We start from the raw sequence: 24,625 nt of genomic DNA on the forward strand, positions 1-24,625 counted from the left end.
GCCTCAATTCAAAAAACATTTATTAAGCCTATATAGTGTGCAAAGTACTGTGAGAGTCTCTACCAACCTAATACAGGTTCTTTTCAAACAAATTAGATGCAGCCAAAGGACTTGGCTTTTCAGGAAACCAGTAGAAAAATATCAAGCATTAAAAAGCCATAACTATTAGAGGAAATAGGAAGCCAAGTTATCCTCTACTCTTGGAGCCACCTCCCTAGGCCCCAGCCTCCCTGTGGGACCCTTCCCATAATCCAGGTCAGCACCATGTCCTGAGTTGGTATTCGAGGCCATGGTGTTGGAGCACCTTTTTTATATTCATATAAAAGTATTTTTCCTCTTTGTACTTTCTAGTCCACACAGTTTGTAGATATTTTTGATAGCTCCCCTGAGGAAGAAGAGGGACTTCTGTTCCCTTCCTGCAACTGTTCTTTATGATGGCTGGATCCTAAATCCTAGATGGGTCCAGCTTGATGTCTTGACAGTAACTGAAGGGGAAAGAAAACAACCTCTTCCTTCTTTTCACGTTTTTAGCCATTCCTTTGAGGGAACAGATTGCCATTTGCTCACTGATCACCTACCTGTCTTCCATGTCCTTTCCCTCAAGGTCCCCCTATCCAGATCAAAACATCCTTAATCTCCAGTTCTTGGGGTCTGCAGGCAGTCCTAACCAGGCCAGTGATTCCCCCTATGCCAGGGGTAAGAGCTGACTACATCCTCTAGGCTTAAGAAAAAATATTGCCTTTAACTCACTAGCCTATGTCCCCTAAGCTCTTCCCTAACCCCAGGACCCCATGAAAGGGTTGTACAGTATTAGATGTCAAGTTGTATTATTGAACATAAAGGAAGCCCTTCCCAACACCTTCCTTCTAGGGAAGAGGTAAGACAAGCACAGCCCAGCTCTGATTCTTGCTGTCTGTCCATAGTATGAGATGCAGAACAGGCAATTGTGGATCAGAAAGACAGAAAAGAGAAGCAAGGTACTTCTGGGTTCTTAGTTTAGAGTTTGAAGGATATTCAATGTAAATGCTTAAAAAAGACTACATAGAATTAACTCAGTCCTCCATTCATAGTGGAAGTAATCTAGAGTTGACTGTAGAGGGTTTAATATCAATGAGTTGCAAGTCTCAACCTATGGCACAATTGTTCCATTTGGTTAGTGTTATCCTATTGAGTATTCATACTTGTTTTTAACTAACGCCTTTGTGGTTATTGTATACTCCAGATGGGACCCAGATCCTCCAACCTGAAGGGCTAGAGTGGGTGAGCTTCCATCATATCTTCCCCTTTTTCCCTTCCCCCCTATTGTATACCCATGTCATCCTTATGTGTTCTAATAAAGTCATGGAAATGTTCACAGACCAGGATGCTATTCTTCTGATGCTGAGCCAGTTCCAAGATCCCTGTGGCTTGGGAAAAGAAAAAAAGGTCAGGGGGAACAGGATAGTTCACATTTCATCCCGGAAGACCAACTGACAGCATAGCTCTGAGGAGAGATGCCTAGAGTCTCTTTAAAAAGGAAGGACCTTTAAGGAAAGACCCTCTGACGTAACAGCTTGTTTACAATAACAAAAAACAGTCATTTCTATCCCATCTCTTACAACAATCTAAACTCTGATTTTGGCCAAGTCATTTGGCCCTCAATTTTGTAACCTATTAAACGAAGGATTTTCATAAGCTCAAAAGCACCTCTAAGATGCTCTTATCACATCCCTTCATTTTACAAATGAGGAAAGAAAGGTGGTAACAAAGGTAAGTAGAACAGATATTGTACATAAGTCTTTGAGCTCCCAATTTGTATTGTTGCAATAAGATGACATTAAGTTCTTTCTGGTTGTGACTATCCCTATAGAGAGGGAGGGCAGGGTATTTTGTTGATTATTTTAAGAAGAAAACAAAACATTTCCAGTGACATTCATGGAGGCTATTGTACTGAATAGGACTGGGCTAATAGGCCTCCCATGTGGGCATTCATAGTCAGAACCTGGCTTCCATCAAATTTTGAGATTGGAAGGGAACTCCCAAGTCACCTAGCCCAACCCCTACCTGACTAAGAATGTGCTCTACAACATACCTCACATGTGCTCATATGACCTTTAAGAGAAGTCCTCAAGAAAGGGGGACGCACTCAACTCACTTTGGGAGAGGGCTCATTGCTAGCAAGTTGTTCCATCTCTCACAATGGAATCTGTTTACAGCTTTTATCTACCCTCTTAAGGCTAACTAGAACAAAATGTAATTCCCTGAAATTTGGCAGCTTGAATGGATCAAGAGCCGATGAGTCTTTTCTTATTTATCACTTTATGTCAGGTTTCAATTCTCTAATTTGCCATTTTTGATCTGCCCTTCCCAGTTCAGTTATAACTTCTTTGGCTGAAACAGGCGCAAAATGAGAAAAATAGGGTTAATTGTGCTTTCTTATGAACACAACTATAGTGACTAGAGTTGAAGAAAACAAGGCCAAACCTGTCCCTGTTCATTCAGTTGTGTCCAATTCTTCATGACTCCATTTGTAGTTTTCTTGACAGACTGGTTTGCCATTTCCTTCTCCAGCTCATTTCACAGATGAGAAAACTTGAGACAAACAGGATTAAATGACTTTCCCAGAGTCACACAACTAGTAAGTATCTAAGGCTAGATTCGAACTCAGAAAAATGGGTCTTTGTGATTTCAAGCCCAATTCTATTCCTATACCTATTGTGCTACCTAGCTGCTTCACTGTGTAACCATAATTAATGTAACCTGAGTCTCAGGACTGTTGGAAGCTCAAATGAGATGATGTATGTGGAATGATATATAAATATTAATATATCATTTATCTTCCTCTTTCTCCTGAGTAATGGGCCCATCCCTCTAACCCTTCTCTTTTTTACTGTCCCAAGTACTCATGACATTATTATTGCAGGATCATTTGCATTCTCTCCTATTTTACCTTGCTTCAATCTACTGTTTGTATCTAAAATGTTCTCTACTTTCCACACTACTCTCTGGACCCAACTTTCCCCTTTTACTCTTCTTCAGCATTATTTCAGTTTGTGTTTTCAAAATTAAATTTCCCTTTGTGTCCTCAACTTTTACTCTCCCTCTCGTTCAATGCTTCATTCCCACCTGATGTAAAGCACTTTGCAAACCTTCAAATGCCATATAAATTATTGTTATTCTTTTCTGTGGGTTTCCATTTCATCTATAAAATGAGGAAGTTGGACTCAGAGTGGTTCATGACTGAATCTTTGGCCTAGAATTCTGAGTCTGAGGATGTGTCCGGGGAGCATGAGTGGACCCAAGTTCACTGAGACAGAATAGAAGAGGCAGGGAAATATGCTTGGGGAATGGAGAGAATGGAACAGGATGGCACCCATGAACAGTGAATGCTTGTTGGTGTGTCATGAAGGTTTGGGAGTGGTTCAGATTTTAGTGTATTTTGGGACACCTAAGATGGGATTTAGGGGTCCCAGCTGTGACAGCTGCTAGATTAGGGGCAGAAAACTAAAAGAATGAGAGTATCTTCACAGTTAATTCCAGGGGACAAAAATAAATCATTTAAGAAAGGGTGAAATAGTAAAAGGACAACCCTGCCCTCTTAATTTGGGCCAAAAAGAAGCAAAAGAGTTCTAGATTCAAACAAGTAAATGACAAATATTAAACAACTGCTCTGTGAAAGAAATGGTTGCCCTTGAGCATCTACAGTCTAGGAGGAAATATGTGTTAAAAAATTCACTGGGAAGAAAAGTGGAAGAATCTAAGTTACTAGATTCTAATGAGAGAACTTAAAAGCTCTTCTCTCTTCATTGCCTCCACGTAGTGAAGGATGAGCAGCAATATAGCTGGCCCAATCAGGAAAAGGGCATTCTCTGCATAGTGAACACAAGCAAATGCAGAGACTGCATATGAAGAGTAGGACTCCTCACACTCCCGAGACTTATAAAATGATGTCCCTGTGTAAGAAAAGTATCCTTCACATTTTAGAAGTCAGGAAATAGACTAATAGCAGAGGTTAAGCAAATTGCCCAGGGTCATATAGCTAGTGAAACTGAATTTGAACTCATGAATTCCTTATAGTCCAATACTATATCCACCAAGTAATTGAAAGTCATTGAGACTTATTTTGACAATGGTTTGAAGAAAGGGTTGATGTTGTGGAAAGAAAACGGAATTTGGAATAACAAGACTTGGATTGAGTGCCAGCCTTTGTAGCTGCTGCCTACACAGCCTAGAGAGCATGTTATTTGACCCCAATGATCCTCAATATATCTTTAAAATGTTGGGGTTACACTGAATGATCTTGGACTTTTTCTAGCTCGAAAATCCCAATTAAAAGAAAGGGTGGAGGCAGAGGAACCAGTCGGGAGGCTACTCAGTGGTCCAGGGGATTCAGGAGAAGTACCTGAACTAAGGTGGGTGAGGGTGGGAATGAAGAGCAGAGCTTGAACCAGTTACAGACCGTGGGTTGGTTAACTCCTTCGATGAAAGGGGGCGAGGAAGATGATAGACAGGCTGAGATGGCTAGGAGAACAGGGAAGTGGGACAGGGGCAAGCTTTGGCTACGGCTGCCCTTGGGGCTGAACGAGTATTGCAGAAAGAGAAAGAAGGATGGAACTAACGAAGTTGTCCCAGAGTAGGACCGGCTCCATTGGCAGACCACGATGTACCCCGCGGAGAGTGGGCAGAGTTCTGCAGGGGTGGCCGTAGCCACGTCAGGGAACTCTGGGAGCCTGTTTTCTCAAATCGTTTCACTTTTGAACATGTGGAAATGAATGGAAGACTTAGCCTGCCAGAAAGGCGGAGAGCAGTAACTGGAGTCTTCTCCATCCTCACCCAGAACGAGAGGCGGAGGGCGGGGAGAGGATGCTGGTTGTGACGGCCACCGGGATGATCGGGTGAGGGTGGTGCTTCCAGGAAAGAGGCGGGGCTTGGCTCCGAGCCTAGCTCCACCTCCTCTATTTACTCCCCACGTGCTCCTCCCTGGTGGTCACGACCCCACCCTCTAGAATACGACTGTGGACGAAGGCTAAGGGGAAGCTCCACCGCAAGGCCTTCACGGAGAACCGGGAGTTCGGGGATGGGGGGGGGGGGTGGGGGAGGTGGAGGATGGCGCAGTGCGCAGGCGTGAAGGAGCACTTCCGCGGGACGGCGCGAGCGGAAAGGGAAGTGAGCGCTGGACCCGGCTGGCCGTGTCCGGGCCACTGAGGGAGGAGGAGCCGTGAGGTGAGTGAGGCCACTCGCCCGCCGGGTCACCCCGCGCCGTGCGTGCCCCTGGCGCAACCCGCTGCCCGCCCCCTTCCCCGGCACCTCAGGGACTGTCGCCCGGCCTCTGCACCACAAGCCCGCTGGAACCCGAACAGGTGTCTCCTTGGTTCGAAGCCGAGCCGCGGCCTGGGGCTGAGTCGCGACCCCGAGCGCCGGAGGCGGTGCGCGGGACTGGCCCTGACCTTGGGGGCCGCGGGCTCAGAGCGCTCCGAGTGAGTGACCGCGGAGCCGTCTCTCCCCGAGCCCTTCCCTGCACCCGCACTCGGCGGCCCCAGCTTTGTTTGTGTTTGATAACGGCCGGCTCTTCCTCTAAGTAGCGCTTAGTCTGGTAACACCTTTACCCAGGGCGTGGGGGTTTGTAAAGGGCTCCTACTTCTTCATACCCTGACAGTCGTGCGGGATGGGGCCTGTGGCTGCTGGGCCTCGTTAAGGGGAGGAGGTCAAATCTTGGAGAGCGCCCCTTGCCCCAGTTCTGTAGCTAGTAAGATCTTTTCACTCTACTTGGCAATGCCGAAGTCCTCTCGCCTTGGACTGCCTAGGGAGTGTTGAGGCCACCAAACTCCCGGTTACTGTGACTTTCTCCGAGTTCTCTTTCTCTCTCTGGAATACCATAGTTATTAAATTAACATTTGAATCAGTACTCGAAAGGGTTACTCCCCACCCCCCAGAAACTCCAAACCTGTAATTTAGTGATGGTGAAGGCAAGTTGCTAAGATCCCCCAGAGTTCCTAACCTAAGCTAGGCTTGCAGAGCTAAGTTCTTGTTACAATATTATCTTCGTTATAAAGTGGCTTGGTTTTACAAAGGCAATATTGCAAAAAGTCCAACACAAATGACCTTGATATTAGCTCACGCATTCACTAGTTCACTGGGATCCCAGAAGATTTGTGTTTATTGGCATTAAGTGGCCTTTTGGGGATTCTTGCTTTACAGTGGGAGAGACCTGCTGTTCCCAAAGATGGCCTAACATGAGGAAGCCCTGCCAGGTGGGAGCCAGCTGTGATATCGGAGATGGAAACAGATTCTGTAAGTTGTACACATCTGCAGTAGTTGCCAGGGTGGGGCAACAAAGAACACTCCATCTGTTTAGTAACATAAGGGAGGACAGGCATGCTATATGATTCCATGAGTAGACGGTAAAATTTAATCATACTCCATAGACTTTTTTTTTTTAATTTTTATGTTTAACATTTCTATTCACAATTCTAAGACAGAAGGGCAAGGGCTAGGCTATTGGAGTTAAGTGACTTACTTGTCCAGGGTAGTACAGCTAGAAAGTGCCTGAGGCCATATCTGAACCAAAATCCTCTTGACTCCAGGTCTGGCCTCTATCCACTGTGCCACCTAACTGCCTCTGTACTTCTTTTCAAGCCACTTATACCTTATAACTTTCTCCCTCACTCTGCTCCCCATTCCATTCTTCTTATCATGTCAGTGGCATACTCCATGCTTTCCCCCTTTGTTCCAATTTCAGAGGAAGAGGTGACCCTAACTGCCAACACCATCCTCTCTATTTGTGCCCCTGGTTGCAGAAGCTTACCCCTTCAGTCATTTCTTCTTTCTTCCTAATTTTTATCCATTGATATCTCCCTTGCTGCATTAGGACATGCAAAGACCCTCCCTTTCTTTTTTTTCCCTCCCTCCCTTAAACCTTCATTGTCCTTATACTCCCCTAATGCTGTCATCCTATGTCTCTTTCCTTTCACAAACTCCTAGGAAAAGCTGTCTGTATTTGCTGCCTCTACTTTCTCATTTCCCACTCAGTTAACCCCTTTCAGTCTGTTTTCTATAAGTACTATTTAAATAATTCTGAAATCAACATAATTCTTACTGCTAAATCCCAATGGTCTTTCCTGAACCTTCCTCCTTCTTGACCTCTCTGCATCTTTGACACTTGGCAAATCCTTTTTTCTGAAGAGTCCTTGGGTTTTATTGATATTTCTATGCTTTAATTCTCTTTGTACATGTCTCCCTGATCCACTCTGGTTTTTCTTTGTAGGAACATCAGCCATGCTCCATCTCCATGCTTAGATATATCCCAGCTCCTTAACCCATACCTGTTATTTAATCTGAGCTCCAAGATTGTATTTCCAACTGCCTGCTAGATATCTCAAACAAAACAAATCTAAACTGAGCTTATTATCTTTCCTTAAGCCAACTCTCCTGCCTCTTTTTTTCTTTCTTTTGAGGCACCACCAAATTAGTTACCTAGGTTCTCTAGCCTCTTAACTGTTCTCTCTTCATCCAGCCAGTCATTCTCACAGCTTTCAACTGTTATTCCTAAAGCCAAATCTGACCAGATCATTCCCTGTTCAAGAAGTTTTAGTCACTCCCTGTTGCCTTTAGGATAAAACAAAATCCACTATTTAGCACTTTCAAGGCTTTTTTATTTTGTTTACAGCCAGTTTCTCCAGGCAGGTTACATATTACTCCTCCTCACAGACTCTAGTCCAGCTGGCTTGCTTACACTTATGCAAATGCTGTGTTATATGATAGGATTAACTTAGTGATTTTAAATGTGTTAGAATTAAATATTTTAATTCATAATCATATACAAACATTATTGAGAAATTGATTTCCCCTATAAATTGACCTTGTTGCCAGGCTCTGGGGAAAGTAACAGAGTTGTGTTTTTCTTTTTGCCTAGACTATCCCAATCTGGCAGAACAAACCACATGGGGCTGCTCGAAGCGTAGTGAGGAGGATTGGGACTAACCTGCCCTTGAAGCCATGTCCTCGGGCATCCTTTCAGGTAAAGGGGCACAAAAGCTGGCAGAGGTAGGCTGGGAAAAAATCAAATTTGTCTCAACATTGAGGCAGTAATAGAAAGATTACTGGGCCAGGGGACAGAAGGCCAGGTCCTTAGTCTGAGCCCTGCCCTTACTGTCTGTTATACCTCCCCAGGTCTAAATGGAAAAGACCAGATGATCTCTCATGTCCTTTCCAATCTGTGATTCCATGAATGAGATTTTACTACTTCCATTTATTTTTTTAAAAATAGATTTTAATTGATATTTTTGTTTTTATATTACCTAGATTTCTCCCCTCCCAAAAATTCATCCCTTAAAACCTTTCTTTAAGAGGAAAATTCTGGCAAAACTGATCAATGCGTTTTTTAAATGTGACATATTCAGTTTCACCAGATGTTTATACCGAGCAAAATCATGACTATTTTGAATTATAAGGTGATCAGAAAAAAATCTTGATTTTTCAATTCTTCCTGTATTTTAAATAACTCCTTCCTATCCTTAGCCTTGTCATAAATAGAGTACTTGTAGAACCACATCACAGAATTGTTGTGAAGATTAAGAGATAATGTTTGTAAAGCACTTTACAAATTTTAAAGAACAGTAGGGCCTCCATATCCTCAAGGGGAAAGTTCCAAGAAGTATTATTGTGAATGGTTGAAACCAAAGATATAAGCTAACACCTGCTGGCCCCTATATGTGTGCTTTCTCTCCCTATTTCCTGCCTCTGGCTTGAGGCTCTGCAGCCTCCCTCTCTGTTCCCTCTTCCTCTTCTCCAATAAAAAAATTTATGAAAGTGAAAGCAAAAGAGACTGCAAGTCACTGCTATGGTTGCTCTCAGATGCTTCACTGAACAGTTTGCTTCACAGTTGAGAGCAGATCCAGATAAGGGGCCTGTTGTACTATGCAAACATCAGCTATTATTCCTAGAACCTTTGTGAGGAGTTACTTGTAATAAGACCCTTTCTGCATCTTATTTTCCCTATTAAGAATAAAGCCAGTTCTTGCTTAGTAAGTGGACCATTCTATAGCCCTTCTCCTCAAAAACTGTGGCCCCACTAGACCATCTTTAAGACTCCTGTGCTGCAGCTGCTGGCAAGCCTTGGGGGAAGGGGTTCTGCACTCCAGGAGTGAAATTTGGGTGATTCAAATTTATGTAAAGCAAGAAGTGTCACTATATAGTAATTCTAATGAAGAAGTTGTTTAAAATACATGAAGAATTGAAATTCAAGGTATTCTGATCACCTTGTAATTCAGAATAATGACGATTTTGCTCATTGCAGACATCTACATGAATTTTATTTTCTTTTTCCAAAAATATTCCCTTCTTCCAAACTTCCTTATTACTGTCAAGGGCACACCACTACCTCCCAGTTACCCAGGCTTGCAACCTAGCGGTCATCCTCAGTCTAGTAAAGACTGAACAAAACTACTTGGAATGGAGCTATGCCTAAGACAAGTAAGGTGATAACACCTAGTTGCCCTTGATGAGTTTGTTACCTGTCCCAGAATTATTGTATTAGCCTTCTTAGTGATCTTGCTGCACCCATTCCAAAAGAACTAGAAGATATGATTTTTGAGCCACTGTCTGTGATCCTTGAGAGACTGTGGAGAAAATATTTTCATCAGATATTTCTGATTTAGGTCTGATGTTCAAGATTTATAGGGATTTGATACAACTTTATAAGACCAGAAAAGTAGTCAAAAGATATGAACAGTCATCAGGAAAATTACAACCATTGATTACTACATGAAAGATTGTTCCAAATCATTATAAGAAGAAAAGTGCAAATTAAGATAAGAGGTTTTACCTCACAGGAAATTGGCCAGTGATGAAAAAAAGACTGAAATAGTCTATGCTAGAGAGGCTGTGTGGGAAGCACACCAATAAGGAATAGGGGAAGAAAAAGGGAAGGGACATTTACTAAACAGCTAGTATGTGCCAGGTACTATGCTAAGCACTATTCAAATATTATCTCACTTGATCCTCTCAACACCCTGGGAAGCAAGAGCTACTATTATCTCCATTTTACAGTTGAAGAAACTCAGGCAAATAAATTAAGTGACTTGCCTAAGGTCACAATGCTGGTAAAGCCTGAGGTCATATTTGAACTTGGGTCTTCCTGACTCCAAACCCAGCACTCTGTCTACTGTCCCAGCTGCCTCTGTGAATTAGCCATCCTTAATTCTTCCTTCTCTTTTATTACCTATATCCATCTAGTTGTCAAGTCTTATCAGTCCTATATCCATGACTTCTTTCACAACCATTCTCTCCCTTCACTCATTCAGCTCAATTTAGTAAACATTTATTAAATGTGCTAGGCACTATGCTAAACAATGAAAATACAAAAAGAGGCAAGAGTCAGTCCTTGCCCTTAAGGAGCTTATAGTCTCATGGGGAAAACAGCATGCAAGCAAACAAAAATGGGATAAGTAGAAACTGTTAAAAGAGGGAAAGTTCAGGAATGGAGAGGAGTCAAGGAAGGCTTTCTGTAGAAGGTGGGATATTACTTGGAATTTTAAGGAAGCTAGGGAGGTCAGAAGGTGGAGATGAGAAAGAAGAATTTTCCAGGCTTGAGGGACAGCCAGAGAGAAGGCCCAGAGCCAAAAGATGGTGTGTCTTCTTCTTTGGCTAAGAGGCCAATGTCATGGAATAAAGAATAAATGATGGGGAATAAGGTGTGAGGAGACTGAAAAGGTAGAAGGTTAGGAAGGACTTTGGATGCCAAACAATGCATTTTGTTTTTTCTCTTGGAAGCAATAGGGAGCTACTGGAGGTTACTGAGTGGAGGGAGGGAAGAGGGAGAGGTGACATGAGCAGATCTATGCTTTAAGAAGTTCATTTTAATAGCTAAATGGATGTCAAGGTATATATCTATATATATATTCCATTGAGAGGAAAAGAATATGGAGAAAGAAAATTAAATGCAGGACATTCTGTCTCCTTCTTTGCCTTTATGCAAAAGGGTCTTCCAAGTCACTTTCTGCCTCACTGCTGCCTCATAGAATTCTGCTAACCCTCCCAACAGTACATGTACACCTTTCCTGACCTTTCATCTTTGTCCCTTCTCTCCATATTAGCACTTTCTTCTTGAAAAATGTATATTTAGTTGTATTCATATTTCTTCAGTAGAATGTAAATTTCCCCAGGATCTAACACAATACTTTGCACATATTAGATACATAAATGGTCATTAAACAAAAAAAGACAAATGTAATCATTCTCTAAGGAAAGATTTCCTCTGAGAGTTGTCCAAAAGTCAAATGGGCTGCTTCAGATGTGGGTTCAATCTTATTACCACTAAAGTCAAGTATGTTATAGAGTAGGTCCTTGTCCAAAAGAAGGTGGGTTGTATTCTATCTTCTGAGATTCAATGAGGCCTATGCCTCTCAGGGAAATATTTCTCCTGGCCCCACTGATCTCAGAAGTGAAATTCCAAACAATTATTCAGTTCTTCCTGTATCAGGCCTTAGGACAGTCTGATAGGGAACCATGAGCTAGGAGGTATATGTGTTTGAAAGAATAAGACTGGGCAAAGTACTCCCCTTCACCTAAAAGTTTAGCTACCTCAGTTTTTCCATCAGAATCATTAACAGGTAAAGTCTAACACATAGCAAGCAGTTATCACCCTTTGGACTCCCAAAATGGGACTTGGTTCTAGGTAATATAGTTACAATAAAAAGAGTATGCAACAAACACAAATCCTAGAATGGCAAGTGTACAAAAGAGAGCCCACATATGAGTCTTGCCTACAGAGAATATGTAGTCCAGGACACTAAGCAAACTTGTTGCCTATAATCATAAATGCCAGGTACATAACACTAGAGCTGGAAAGTGCCTCAAGCCATCTAGGCCAGCCCCAACATTGTACAGATAAGAAACCTTAAGCCCAGAGAGGTTAAAGGACACATGTAATTAATGAAGGAATTCAGCAATTCAGATTGGCAAACCTCAAGCAAAGTCCAGTGCTCAGTGATCTAATGGGGGGAGGATATAATAGGTGTACAGAGAAGTGTGATAAAGACAAAGCACTTTTAAGAAAGGAAGTGGGGTGATGGGGGGAGGTACATCTAGGTGGCTCAGTGTATGGATAGCCAGGCTTGGAGATGGGAGGTCCTGAGTTCAAATCTGACCTCAGATACTTCCAAAGCTTTGTGATCCTGCACAAGTCACTTAACCCTGATTGTTTAGCCCTAACTACTCTTGTGCCTTAGAACCAATACACAGTATTCTAAGACAGAAGGGATGGGTTTAAAAAAAAAAAAAAAAAGGAAGGAAGGAAGGAAGGAAGGAAGGAAGGAAGGAAGGAAGGAAGGAGGAAAAAGAGACAGAGCATGGTTGAATATTTGAGAAATAACATTGCACATTGTTGGGGTAGTTGTAATAGCTCCTCAGCTCAGCAGATTAGGCCATGGAAGAGCAGGGGAACCAAGGCCACATGTTGATTTCCATAAGAGACCAGTTAGCTTCATCATATAGAGCCTGCCCGGTGTCTGGCCAACTGTCTCACAAATGTGTCATTAAGGAAAACATTGAAAGCCTGAGTAAAAGATGACTGAGGCAGCCTCCAATAACTCTGCTGTCAGAAGAGCTCAGTGTAGTACAGGACTTGGGTATAGAAAGTGATTCTTGGATGTTTTCTTTCTTTTCATCTGTTTATAGTTCCAATGAGAAGTCAGAAAATCTTTAGAGATGACCGACATGTAAAAATTCCCCTTTAAAGGTGTGCAGTTTTTTTTCCCATTGTTCTCTCTTACTTTGACTGTGCAACACATGCCTTCTTTCCACCATGCCAGCAAAGGACAATGAAGACTTGATCCTTGACAGGGTTAAGAGGTGTCATATTCAAACTCTGGGAGTTGTGAGTCTCGCCTTGATTGACAGGTGAAGACAGTTGGAGACATCGGAATGTTCCCAGATGCCATGAGGACAAGAGGAAAGGCAGTTGGCCAGAGGATATAAATACCCTGACAGCCATCTGACAGGGGCTTTTGGCTTTGACCCTTGGCCTGGAACCCTTGGCCTTGGACATTGATCTCTGATCTTGGAGCATTGACCTGTGGATCTCTTGACTGTGGGTCCTCTGATTCTCTCTGAATTCCCCCTAGATATTTAGACATCTGAATCATCATTAGATATTTAGGTATCTGGGCCCAGGTGGGAACCAGGAAGAAGGAAGGAGAAGAAGCAGAGGGAGGTAAGGGAGGTATTTCCTGACAGCTGTAGGACTGACATAACAACTGGCAATAAGAAGCTGAGAGAGATCATCGATAAATGTATCAACCAAGTAGATCACTTTCTCTGATTTGGCTGTGGCCAAGCTGAACCAGAGGAGGTGAAGAACAAGAGCTCCAGCATTACTGAAACAGCCTACAGTCCTGAGGGATTAGTGGTCATAGCCATTAGTGACAGGGTCTCCTATCCCCAATCCATTCCTGATTATTCCTTTCCCTTATTAACATCTATAGATAAAGTTTATTAAGTACCTTCCTGAGTAGTTATTAAATCACAACTCTTGGGGAGGGAGCAACGCAGTCAGATGAAAATGTTATCCAAGGCTAATAGAGCCAATCCAACCCCAGGTGGGACCTGAAAGGGTTACCCATTCACCTGACCTTTAGAGATCCTGCCTGGGTGCTGTTATCAAGAAGGGGCAGTTATAACATCCAGCTGAGTGACAGGACTTGGGTGTCCTTGTACCAGCTATCAAGGGAATCTAAGGCACAGCTTCCTTGATTAATATACCCTATAATAACTATAATAGTAGAAAAAGATACCTTCTTTATAACAAAGGGAAAACCTCTTCTAGCTTGTATAAAAGCCTAATCACCTTAATTCGATCTTATGCCACTGTGGTAAAACTTCTTGATTCAGTAATAAAGTTTACTATTGCCCAGCCAGGGAATTAAAGAAACCAATCAAGGTTAGTTAGTGGTAGGAGCTATACTGAAGCAGCAGTAAGACCTCACACTAGGTCCGATTCAGGAAAACTTTGTGAGTCCAAATCTGACCTCAGACACTTACTATATGACCCTGGACAAGTCAGTTAACCCTATTTGCCTCAGGTATCTCATCTGTAAAATGAGATGGAGAAGGACTGGCAAACCACTCCAGTATCTTTGCCAAGAAAACTCCAAATGGGATCATGAAGAGTTGGAATGACTGAGAAATAACTGAAATGAGGTTTAGAAAGTATTTTCCTCACACCCTGTGAGATAGGCATCTTCATTCAAGTGACTTATCTAAGCCAGGACTAGGGAAAAGCTACAGCAGTTCCACCCTCCTCCCCCCACCATCCCAAAGGATATTTCTGCTGCTGATAGATTAGGAACTTCATCTTCAATTGTGGCCTTAAAACAAGAGTGACTCAACTTAATCAAAAACATTCCTTAGAATAGACTGCTTTTAAGCTCAGTTTTATAACTCATTATAAGGAAACTCCTATTGAACTCCCTTTCTTGGGATGGTATTTCTTTGGGCAAGAGCATCTAAGTCACTTGATAGGCTTATTTCTTATTTTTTAAACCCTTACCTTCCCTCTTGGAATCAATATTGTGTTTTGGTTCCAAGGCAGAAGAGTGGTAAGGGCTAAGCATTGGGGGTTCAGTGACTTGCCCAGGATCACACAGCTAGGAAGTGTCTGAGGCCAGATTTGTATCAAGGACCTCCCATCTCTAGGCCTGGCTCTCAATCCAGAGCCACTCAGCTGCCCCTGGGTCTATTTTTTTTTTTTAATTTTTTAAACCCTTAACTTCTGTGTATTGACTTATTGGTGGAAGATTGGTAAGGGTAGGCAATGGGGGTCAAGTGACTTGCCCAGGGTCACACAGCTGGGAAGTGTCTGAGGCCGGATTTGAACCTAGAACCTCCTGTCTCTAGGCCTGGCTCTCAATCCACTGAGCTACCCCCTGGGTCTATTTCTTTTTGAAAGTACCGAGGGGGAGTTTGGAAGGCTCTTCTAGGCCAGATCTGCACCATTTTGGTTTTCCTGAGCTGCTGATAACTCTTATCTTGCTAGTTCTAAAGCAGATTTTACCCTTCCTTCCCTACTCCCAGGCCTCTGGAAGTCATTAATAGCTGCTGAGTAGAGAATGACATTAGGAAGAAAGGAAGCCAGAAGAGATGGGTGGGAGTTTTCAGCAAATGAGGGATTTCTCTAAACCTTTGATCTGGCCCTGGAGCCAAACTTACTGTAACTCAGCCTGCTGTCCACTCCTCCTCACCTGTGTACAGTTCTACACCTCATCTGGCCTGGCCTGTGGACTATTGGAAAAGTATTGATTGGCTAGAGAGTCAGGTCACTTTTGATTCTTCTTTCTGGCCTTGTAGGAATGGAACAGAGCAAAGTCTTTGTTTTTGGAGGGATGTTAGGAAAGGCTGGAGAAAACAGTGAGAGAAGTGTGCTTTAGAGGTGAAAAACTTATGTAGAAAAACTCCTGTTCTATTGGATGTTTTCAAATGTCCAGAGGCTACCTGATATTTAGAAGTCACTGAGTGGTGACTATGACACAAATTTGTCAAACTCGAACATCTGCCTTTGCTAATTAGGCTGCATCCTGATTGAGAAAAAAATACTTTCTCAATAGAACAATGAGAAGTTTCCTATTTTAAGGAATCTTGTGGTGATTTTTTGTCAGATGAATTTCATGGATGTCACCTGAGAAAAATATGTTTTGACCCAGAAGGTGGGCCAGTCATGTAATAAGCTCCAGCTCAGGTTCTAGTGGTATCCAGGTAATGTTAAGAGATGTAAAAGAAGGTATGAGGGCCCCTCACTGGCATGACAGATGGGCCTTTGTAAAAGATACATGAGAGCACAGGAACAAGACAGTGAGGGCAAGGAGGGCTGGTTGAGCAATGGCCTTTAGGGGAGCACTCTCATTGAATAGAAATGTGTTGTTAATGAAAACAACAATGTTGTGGTACTTCTGAATATTTGTGGCATCACCAGATTTCTAATCTAGCAAAAAGGTCATCAAATGGCCTGAATTGGTTGTTTCTTCAATAAGATTATTTGGCCCAGCCCCAACCAAGAGCCTCTTTGCTTCTCTTCATAGACACTGCCCAACATCTCTGACCTGTATCTAAGTGATGTGCCCCCTGTCCCTACTTTGGCTGATATCGCCTGGATAGCAGCAGATGAAGAAGAAACCTATGCTCGAGTCAGGTAAGGTGTGGGAACCAGGCCTACGTGCAGCAGAGCCTAGAATTTGACTGGTAAGGACATGAGAATTGTGGGTTCCCTGCCTCTTTGCAGCCTTAGAGTTCTAGGTCTTCATTAATTCAACAAACATTGTACAAGGGCTTGTGCTCCTTGCTGGAGATAAAAAGATAAGAACAGCACAGTCCTTGATCTCAGTTTACGATCTCATTTGCATATATACATGTATGCAAATAGTTGTTACAGAAGTCAGTGAAGTGAATAAAGGAGGTATGGGCAAGGTGATCAAAGAAATTTGTAAGAAATTGCTTTTTTTCTGTGTGTGTGTGTGTTTTTTAAGAAGTTTATTGATGTCTTTTATTTACATTTTCATAGTATGAATGTTCATATTCATATATTCACATCCTTCCTCCATCCCTACCCAGAGAGCCATCCCATGTAATAAATAGTATTTAAGAGGAGGAAAAATCATAACTGACCATAAAGGAATAGATTGGGGGTGTCCTCATATCTGAAGTGATAGTAAAGACACTAGCAGGTAGAAATTGCAGGTAGGGCCTTCTACACATTGAAGCTTTTGAGCAAAAGCATGGGAATAGAAGAGTCCTTTGAAATTTGGTTGAGACACTGAATGTGTGAATAGGAGGTAAAATGAGAAATTTGGACATGGGAGTTAGAATTGGATTATATGAAAGACTTTGATAATTTATACTTTTTTCAGTGTGCAGTGAAGAACCTCGGAAAATGTTTATATAGAGGAGTAGCCTGATCAGAATGGCACTTTGGAAACTTAATTCATATACAGCTTAGAAATAAATGTACTTCCTGGATCAAAAATGCTTTTAAAAGGACTTCAATTAAAATGTATCCTATGAGGTTCTTTCCTAAGTAAATGGCAACACATTTTTCTGAATTTCATCATTTCTACTACATACTATCATCAGCAAATGCTGATTGTTGTCAGGGAGAATAATATTAGCTCTAATATATATCTCACATGCATTTCTCCCTTCTTAGAAGGTATCTGATTTCAAGATACCACAAGAAGCAGTTTTTGTCAAATAGTGGGGGTTTTTGTCCCCAAAGCTGGGTTCTTTGGGTTTACCAAAGACCGTCTTGCTGAGGTCGCTTACCCCTAGTTTATTCCACTGATCCTCCCTTCTGTCTCTTTGCCAGTACCATATTGTTATGATGACCACTGCTTTATAGGACAGTTTAAGATCTGGTACTGCTAGGCCACTTTCCTTCATATTTTTTTTCATTATTTCCCTTGATATTCTTGGTCTTTTGTTCTTCCAAATGAACTTGTCATAGTTTTTTGGTAATTTAATAGGTATGGCACTAAACAAGTAAATTAATTTGGATAGAATAGTCATTTTTATCATGTTAGCTCATCCTACCCATTAGCACTCAATGTTTTTCCAATTGTTTTGATCTAGTTTTAATTGTGTGGAAAGGGTTTCATAGTTGGGTTCGTATAATTTCTGCATTTGTCTTGGCAGATAGATTCCTAGGTATTTTATATTGTCTAGTATGATTTTGAATGGAATTTCTCTTTCTAACTCTTCCTGCTGTGATGTGTTGGAAATATATAGAAATGCTGATGATTTATGTGCATTTGTTTTGTATCAGTAGGGACCTATTTAACCTAAGGCCTTGGACCCAAGGAAAGAATTATGACTACTTTTCATTTTAGTTGGATAGTTTGTGTTTGAAGATGGAAGCATGGGCAAGAATACTTGGACTTCTAGATCCAAGTGGGTCCAGCTAGCAAAATTGAGTCTTTTCCTCCAATTTCTAGGAGTGACACCCGGCCCTTGAGGCATAAGTGGAAGCCCAGCCCACTGTTCGTCATGCAACGCAATGCCTCAGTGCCCAACCTTCGAGGGCAGGAGGAAAAGCTCCTGGCCTTAAAGAAGCCTGGCCTACCAGCCCTAAGCCGAACTACCGAACTACAAGATGAGCTAAGCCACCTACGCAGCCAAATTGCCAAGATTGTGGCAGCAGATGCAGGTAGGAGCCCAAAAAGCTTCAAAGAATCAAATACCAACTCCAGGAAGCAAACAAGAAAATCAGAGTACTAGGTCCCAGGAGGAAGCCAGTGTCTTGAGCATCAGTAGTAGTAGGACAAATATCCTGTAATAGGGGTTTCCTGAAACTCTCTTCATGTTTTTTTCATGGCAACAAGGAAACAAGTTTGAGAGGCACCTCACTCTGTTGTAGGCCTTCCTCTTCCCAATATGGGCAAAAGCTGAAGTCTTTAACAAACCAACCTGAGATTTGAAACCAATTATGTTTCTTGGACTCCTCTGCCATAGAGACAAATCTCCAATCAGCTTTGTCCACACCTTCAAGTTCTTATTTTCAAAAAAATAAAGGCTCCACCTTTGCCAGCAAGAGATATTTCCCAAGAATTGTTTCTTTCCCCCTTCACCTGAAATCAGGACTCCATTGTGCCATTTCTCTGGTTGTTTCACACCTACAGAGATGAGCTTATCATAGAGACAGTAGGCACAGATGAAGTGGGGGAAAAGAGCATAAGGAACTACAATAGCCAGGAATACTAGAAGTCTCTCTAGAGTTACTATATCTAGCCTTTTCCTACCCCTAACCTGCTAGTCACATTATTTTTCTCTCCCAAAATTTCATGTTTTTTTCTGCAGGGATGTTGAGAAATTAGAAGAAATTCAGCTCCCTAAATCAGGGCTTATGGAGAGTTTCCTTCATTTTTTGGTTTCTTAGTTTGAGAAGAATGACCAGGATATGGTCTTACACGTAAAGCAGGGATCCCTTGCAGACCTGAAATAGATACCTGACTATTAAATGTATTAAATATGTTGAACTGGGGGTTGGAGAAATTAAAAGCAGGAGTTTCTTTAGGAGGGGAGGGTGCCAGGACAGGAGTTCTCTTTGCCATCTTCCAAGAGGAACATAATATAACGAAAAGAATACTGAATTTTGCAGAGATTCAAGTTTTGGTTCTACAGCTTGGCTATATGCCCCTAAGCAAGTTATTTCCCTTCAGTGGGCCTCTTCAGGAAGGTAATGATCTGAAAAGGCTCTTCTGCCTTGAACATTCTATGTGTTACCTAAAAAGCACATTGCAAACCTGTCCCTTAATAAATGGGAAGAAAGCTTCTATTGATTCCTGTTAGTGGTGCTTCCTGAGCTATGGCAGAATCCATAGCAAGACCATTTTGTCATGGCGACAACACAACTATTGCTCAATTGTCTTTTCTTGTGGTAAGAAAATGTTGTGTCTTGGCTCCAGTGCCCACCAACACCTGTTGTTTTCTTTTTCAGCTTCGGCTTCATTAACGCCAGATTTCTTATCTTCAGGAAGTTCAAATGTCTCTTCTCCCTTACCTTGTTTTGGATCCTCATTCCACTCTACAACTTCCTTTGTCATTAGTGACATCACAGAGGAGGCTGAGTTAGAAGGTCCTGAGCTTCCATCGGTTCCCATGCTTTGTTCTGCCAGCTCTGAATGTTGCAAACCTGACTCCAAAGCTGCCTGCAGCTTGACTGAAGATGAGGACTGTGTGTCTCTCTCGAAGGCTAGCAGCTTTGCAGACATGATGGGCATCCTGAAGGATATTCACCGAATGAAGCAGAGCCAAGACTTGTAAGTGGGGATGGGAAACTCAATCTTGCTTGTCCCTTTTGGTACCATTTAGCCATCATTTGGCAGCAGGGGTCCTCTGCACTGTTGGCCAGCTACCTTGCCCATAGGCCCCAGAAATCTCCATAAGGATTGATTTGTTGACACAAAACAACCTCTTGCTGCAATTACCATAGAATCAGAATCTTAGATCTGGACAATTCAGACCTTAGAGAGCTTGTTATGCAACCCCAGTGGCATCTAGTGGTTATCCAGGGGCTATGTTAAATATTTCACTGCTGAGGGAAAGACTCGTTTCTCATGTCCTTTCAAATGCATACACTTTCATTCATTCCCTCTTCTACTCCCTCTCCCTCACCTCAACCTAAGGAAATCATCATTGACAGATTTCAGAATTTCTACTTTATTTCAGTTCAGCCTTAACTACTATTTGGAACTTCCTGTGTTGAATATAACAGTTGCCTTTGGAGACTGAAGAGGGAGACACTTCTTAACGTTTTTTTCATAGAGCTTTTCTGAAGGGACTGCTATTCTGTCTGGCCAAAGCAAGCAGCTTATAGGTCTTATTTCTTTTCTAAACTGGTTCCAAATGGGAGTAATTAACCCAACCTTTCTTAAAGCACCTATAGATCCTTGGTAGTCTTTCCTTTTTGTTTTTTGACATGAGTTATTTCTAAACATCTCTTATCCAGACTGAATCCTACCTTGTAACAAAAGCATTCAACCAGAATATCAGATGCAGTGATCACACCTTGCCTGATAGTTATTCTGCCTATAGTTTTCCTTTTCTGCCATGAGAAGGGAGATGTGTATTGTCACTTCTCCAAGACTGTTACTCAAGAATTCAACTTCTTGGTCCTGGTAAACTGTACTAGATGTCTGTTTCAGCTTTGAGGTTCTATAATAACTGGCTCTCACACATTGCCCATTTCAGTTTTCAGGAAATGATTATACCACAACCCACTTTCTTCCCTATTTCTCTAATCTCAACTAAGCTGACATTGATACCCTTCGTGTCTTTTCCATGGTGTAGTTACTAGTTCATTGGCCTGAGAGTCAAGCAATCTGTGTCCTAGCCTAGGTTCTGCCACTGAGTACTGTAACCTATGAGCCTATGTCCTATCTATAAAAGGCCTTCCAACTCTAAAGTCCAATTCTATTTAGTTTGTGGGAACCTGTAAAGGCCCAGGTGTCTGGCTATAATGCCTTTTCCTCTGAACATGACCCAGAAGTACCTTTGACTCAGACCCAATTAAGAAGATGCCATATGATTTAAAGCTCCATACTGAGACTTCTTCCACTATTATATCTGTCCTCTTTCCTATCTTGATGGCCCAAATCCTCAAATCCTCCCAAGTGCAGTGAGTTTTCCCCAGCTTTTCTTTTGTGTTCACAAGTTTTCTAGGCCAATTACTAAAAAACTCATTCTCTGAAAATTCTTGGTTGTCTGTTTTGGGTTTTCATTATTGTATACTCAGTTTTAGCCTTCATCAAACCTGTTCTATTATCACCTCATTATACTTATATGGGTTGTATAACGAAGCATCTATTTCCTAGGTATCTGGGTGCCTGTCCTTTAATAAATAGCTCCCATTATTCAACACATAATTGTAATAGTTAAAAAGGTTGTGTGGTTGCTGATTATAATAATTAAATATTAAGTTACGAGGCTGTTAGTAGCTTTTAACAATTTAGTTAATTAAAATAGAGATATATAGTAGTAAAAGAGGGAAATGTGGGAAGGAGGTAGAAAATATTGTCTAGCTAAATATCCTATAATTGCTGATCCAGCTCATTGCCCACAAAGGCTCCCCCAAATCCTAGTGCGTGCGAATCCAAATGCGAATGTGAATTCCCCACTTCGTGTTGAGTCTCTCTCACCTTATAAACATTTTTCTCCACCCATTAGCTCTCTCACATCCCATGTCACACCTCAGTTTCCAATCGTATTTTCTTTATTTGTCTGGTACTGCCCAGTAGGGCAGTGGTTGTGAGATCTATTTCCTGTTTCTTAGGTTTCTACTTCCTTTCACTTTGGGCTGGTCTACCCCTGCACATCTCAATGGTAAAGGACCTCCAGGTTCCTGATTGATTACATTAAAAGACAAAAAGGAAGATAATTCTGTTTTCACATTATGTATTCATACACACACAAACACTCCACCCCCACAGTTAATTCTCAGCCCTATAAGTTGTAGATAGTGTTAATGTTCTTGTCCTTATTTTCCCAATGAATTGGAGGCTATTGAGGGAAAAGTGACTTGCCCAAAACCACTCTCCTAATAGGTTTTAGAGTACCTGAGTTCCAGTCCCATCTCTGCTGCTTACTCTCTGTATTACCTTAGACAAGTCACCTTTTCTCTCCTCATCTGTATAGCTTTGGATTTAGATGATTCTAAGGTCTTATCCAGCTCTAATTACCAAGATTCCTTTCCACCAGTGTCTCATTGGTTTCCCCTTATTTTCATGATAGGAAGTTTATATTTATTTGTATTATCCTTCCTGTCAAGCCAACTCCCAGGATCCCCCTGGAATAAGCCCTCAGCACACTCTTTCCTAGAATTGCTGAAAAACAAAATAGCTTAAGAAAGAATCCCGTTTGCCCCCTAGGGAAGGACAAATGAGCAATGAGGTAGCCAAAAGCTGACAGCAGGATTAACAGAAGACCTGCATTCTCAGTCTATGGGTAGTGAAGCACCAGCTGTCTAAATTCCCTATCAAAATGTCAGCCCCTGTCTCTTACTCCCTGACGATGTAACCCTTGTACCTCTAGGAATCGGAGCTTGATGAAGGAAGAAGACCCTGCTGTCCTCATTTCAGAGGTGTTGAGGAGAAAGTTTGCTCTGAAGGAGGAAGATATCAGCATGAAAGGAAACTGATGGCCCTTTCTGTGGAGCCCTATATATGATATGGCCCTTTCTTTATTATAAGCTGTCTCACAGCAGATACTTCTGCCTTGCAGTTAGAAATATCCTTCCACAATGGAAAACACTGACAGGCTAGAAATGGGGCGAAGAGAGAAAAATCGAAATGCTTCCCCACACTTCAAACCTTAGCAAAACTTTTTAAGGACAGTGTTCTAAGCATAGTTTTTGAGTTGAGGGTTTGCAGGTAATCAGTCATGTTGCTTTGATTGTTTTCTGTTGAAAGAGGTGGGAGTTTTAGTTTTCTTCGCCATGTGAAAATAGGCCCCAGACTGATGACTAGCTTCACTGCACTATCTACCCAGCTCCTGGTCTCACTGGGCACATGCAGTATGTCCCTTAGACTCAGCTGCTTCCTTGCAGGGGGTCAGGGTGTTGGGGAGCCTTGAGGTTCACAGCACCAGTCATAAACTAACATTTGCCCCCTGCCCTCATGCACCAATACTCAGCTGTGCTCAGGTCTCCTATAGGTCCCAGAGCTCCAGCTTTATGAACAGGCTGCTGCTGGCAGGCCAGGGCTTTTTTTTTTTTCTTGAACACATTTTGTAATACTGTAAAGAAACTAAATCCTTCCACCACCCCCCCAGGATCCTTGTGGCCTCCTCATCATCATGGCATTATGTCTTGTTCCACTGCCATTGAGGGATCTCAGCAGGGAAGAGGAAGAGGGGAGGGGGCTGTGCTTCATTTGGGGCCACTTTTTCCCATATCTGAACCCATTAGGTCATGCCAAAGTCCTCGCCCAACACACAATGCATGACCCAGCCTTCCTTGGGACCTCCTTCAGTAAAGGTGTGTGCACGTGTGTGTGGTGTGTTTGGGTTGAAGCACTACCTGGCATTAAAGAAAATTTTTGAGTGGTTACTATGTTTGTTGTGTATGTGGTGCACATTGAGAGATTCACCTAAATCATTTCTACAGCCTAAATCTACCATTTCTCCAGATATGAAATCATAAACCAAGTCCACTTTCTAGCTGCTTTCCACATAGCATAAATTGAAACAGAAAAAATACTAAGCTAGACACTGCTTGTGTCCTGCCAATAACTGAATATTCTGACCTTAGACAAGATCATTATTTCCCTTCTGAATCTCCAGTGATCTTGTATGCAAATTGCACAAGTCCATTCTCAAATTATTACCCCATCTATCCCTCCTACCCAGGATAGGAAGTTGTCTTCCTTGGCTTTCTATCCCCCACCCCTTCTCCATAAGCTAAAACCAAGTGGTATATCTGACTTCATTTAACTTCTGTCCCACTAGTACCTGGTCAGAATATTGTGTTGGGTCCTAGCCACTATCAGTAAATAGTAAGCACTGAGCTAAACTCAAACCCTATTTGTGTGACCCCAGGGCAAGTACACTTCAGTTGTGAGGATCAAGTAAGATAAGCTTTTAAAAGCACAATGTGTGGCACAGAACAGGCCTTATAAAAATTCTTAATCTTCCATAGGACAGAAAAAACTCCTTTTTTGGCAAGGATAAATTACAAAAGGACAATGTTTTAGAGCACCAAACTGATGGTCTAAATCTACTTTAGGTATATTATTTTTGGACCTCCAATTCTTCCCACCTATGGAAGCTAGAGACCAAGTGCCCATACTGCAACCCTCATCCCCAGATGTGAGCCAAATCCCCCCCTTTACCCCAGCCAGGGAGAGTTCCCATTGGGCTGCTGGGCAGAGGGGCAGGTCATATGAGAAATGTCCTTGGGTGTGTGTGGAGAGGGGGAAGGGTGCAGCCCTCTGTGACACACTGGCTTTGACTGCAGTCAGCATTGGTGAAGGAAATATGCTCGAGACTACAGATCTATAAAAATAAGGGCTTCAAATTAAAAACAGGGTGATTTTTCTCTTTTGAGGGGTGCATTCTTGGTGACCTTTTAAAGTAGAGCTATCACATCAAAGGCCAACCTCACCTCCATATG

General features: G+C 42.2%; 1 protein-coding gene across 5 annotated transcripts; it reads left to right on the forward strand.

Annotated features, from left to right (window-relative positions):
• The first annotated feature begins 3,805 nt into the window (after positions 1-3,805).
• MTFR1L (mitochondrial fission regulator 1 like) lies at positions 3,806-23,563 on the forward strand. 5 transcript variants are annotated; one of them, XM_044667901.1, is made up of 7 exons: positions 5,146-5,202; positions 6,178-6,270; positions 7,892-7,996; positions 16,050-16,159; positions 17,955-18,166; positions 19,457-19,778; positions 22,549-23,563. In XM_044667901.1, exons 2-7 carry the CDS (start codon positions 6,256-6,258, stop codon positions 22,652-22,654), a joined length of 870 nt encoding a protein of 289 aa, XP_044523836.1. In that variant the 5' UTR covers positions 5,146-5,202; positions 6,178-6,255; the 3' UTR covers positions 22,655-23,563. The 5 variants fall into 5 exon arrangements, with proteins under 5 accessions (XP_044523840.1, XP_044523836.1, XP_044523841.1 ...); XM_044667902.1 differs by lacking the exon at positions 5,146-5,202 and adding an exon at positions 5,253-5,456; XM_044667903.1 differs by lacking the exon at positions 5,146-5,202 and adding an exon at positions 5,495-5,572.
• The last annotated feature ends 1,062 nt before the right edge of the window (positions 23,564-24,625 follow it).

This window comes from Gracilinanus agilis, chromosome 3 (assembly GCF_016433145.1).
Source record: "Gracilinanus agilis isolate LMUSP501 chromosome 3, AgileGrace, whole genome shotgun sequence".
Taxonomy (NCBI): domain Eukaryota; kingdom Metazoa; phylum Chordata; class Mammalia; order Didelphimorphia; family Didelphidae; genus Gracilinanus; species Gracilinanus agilis.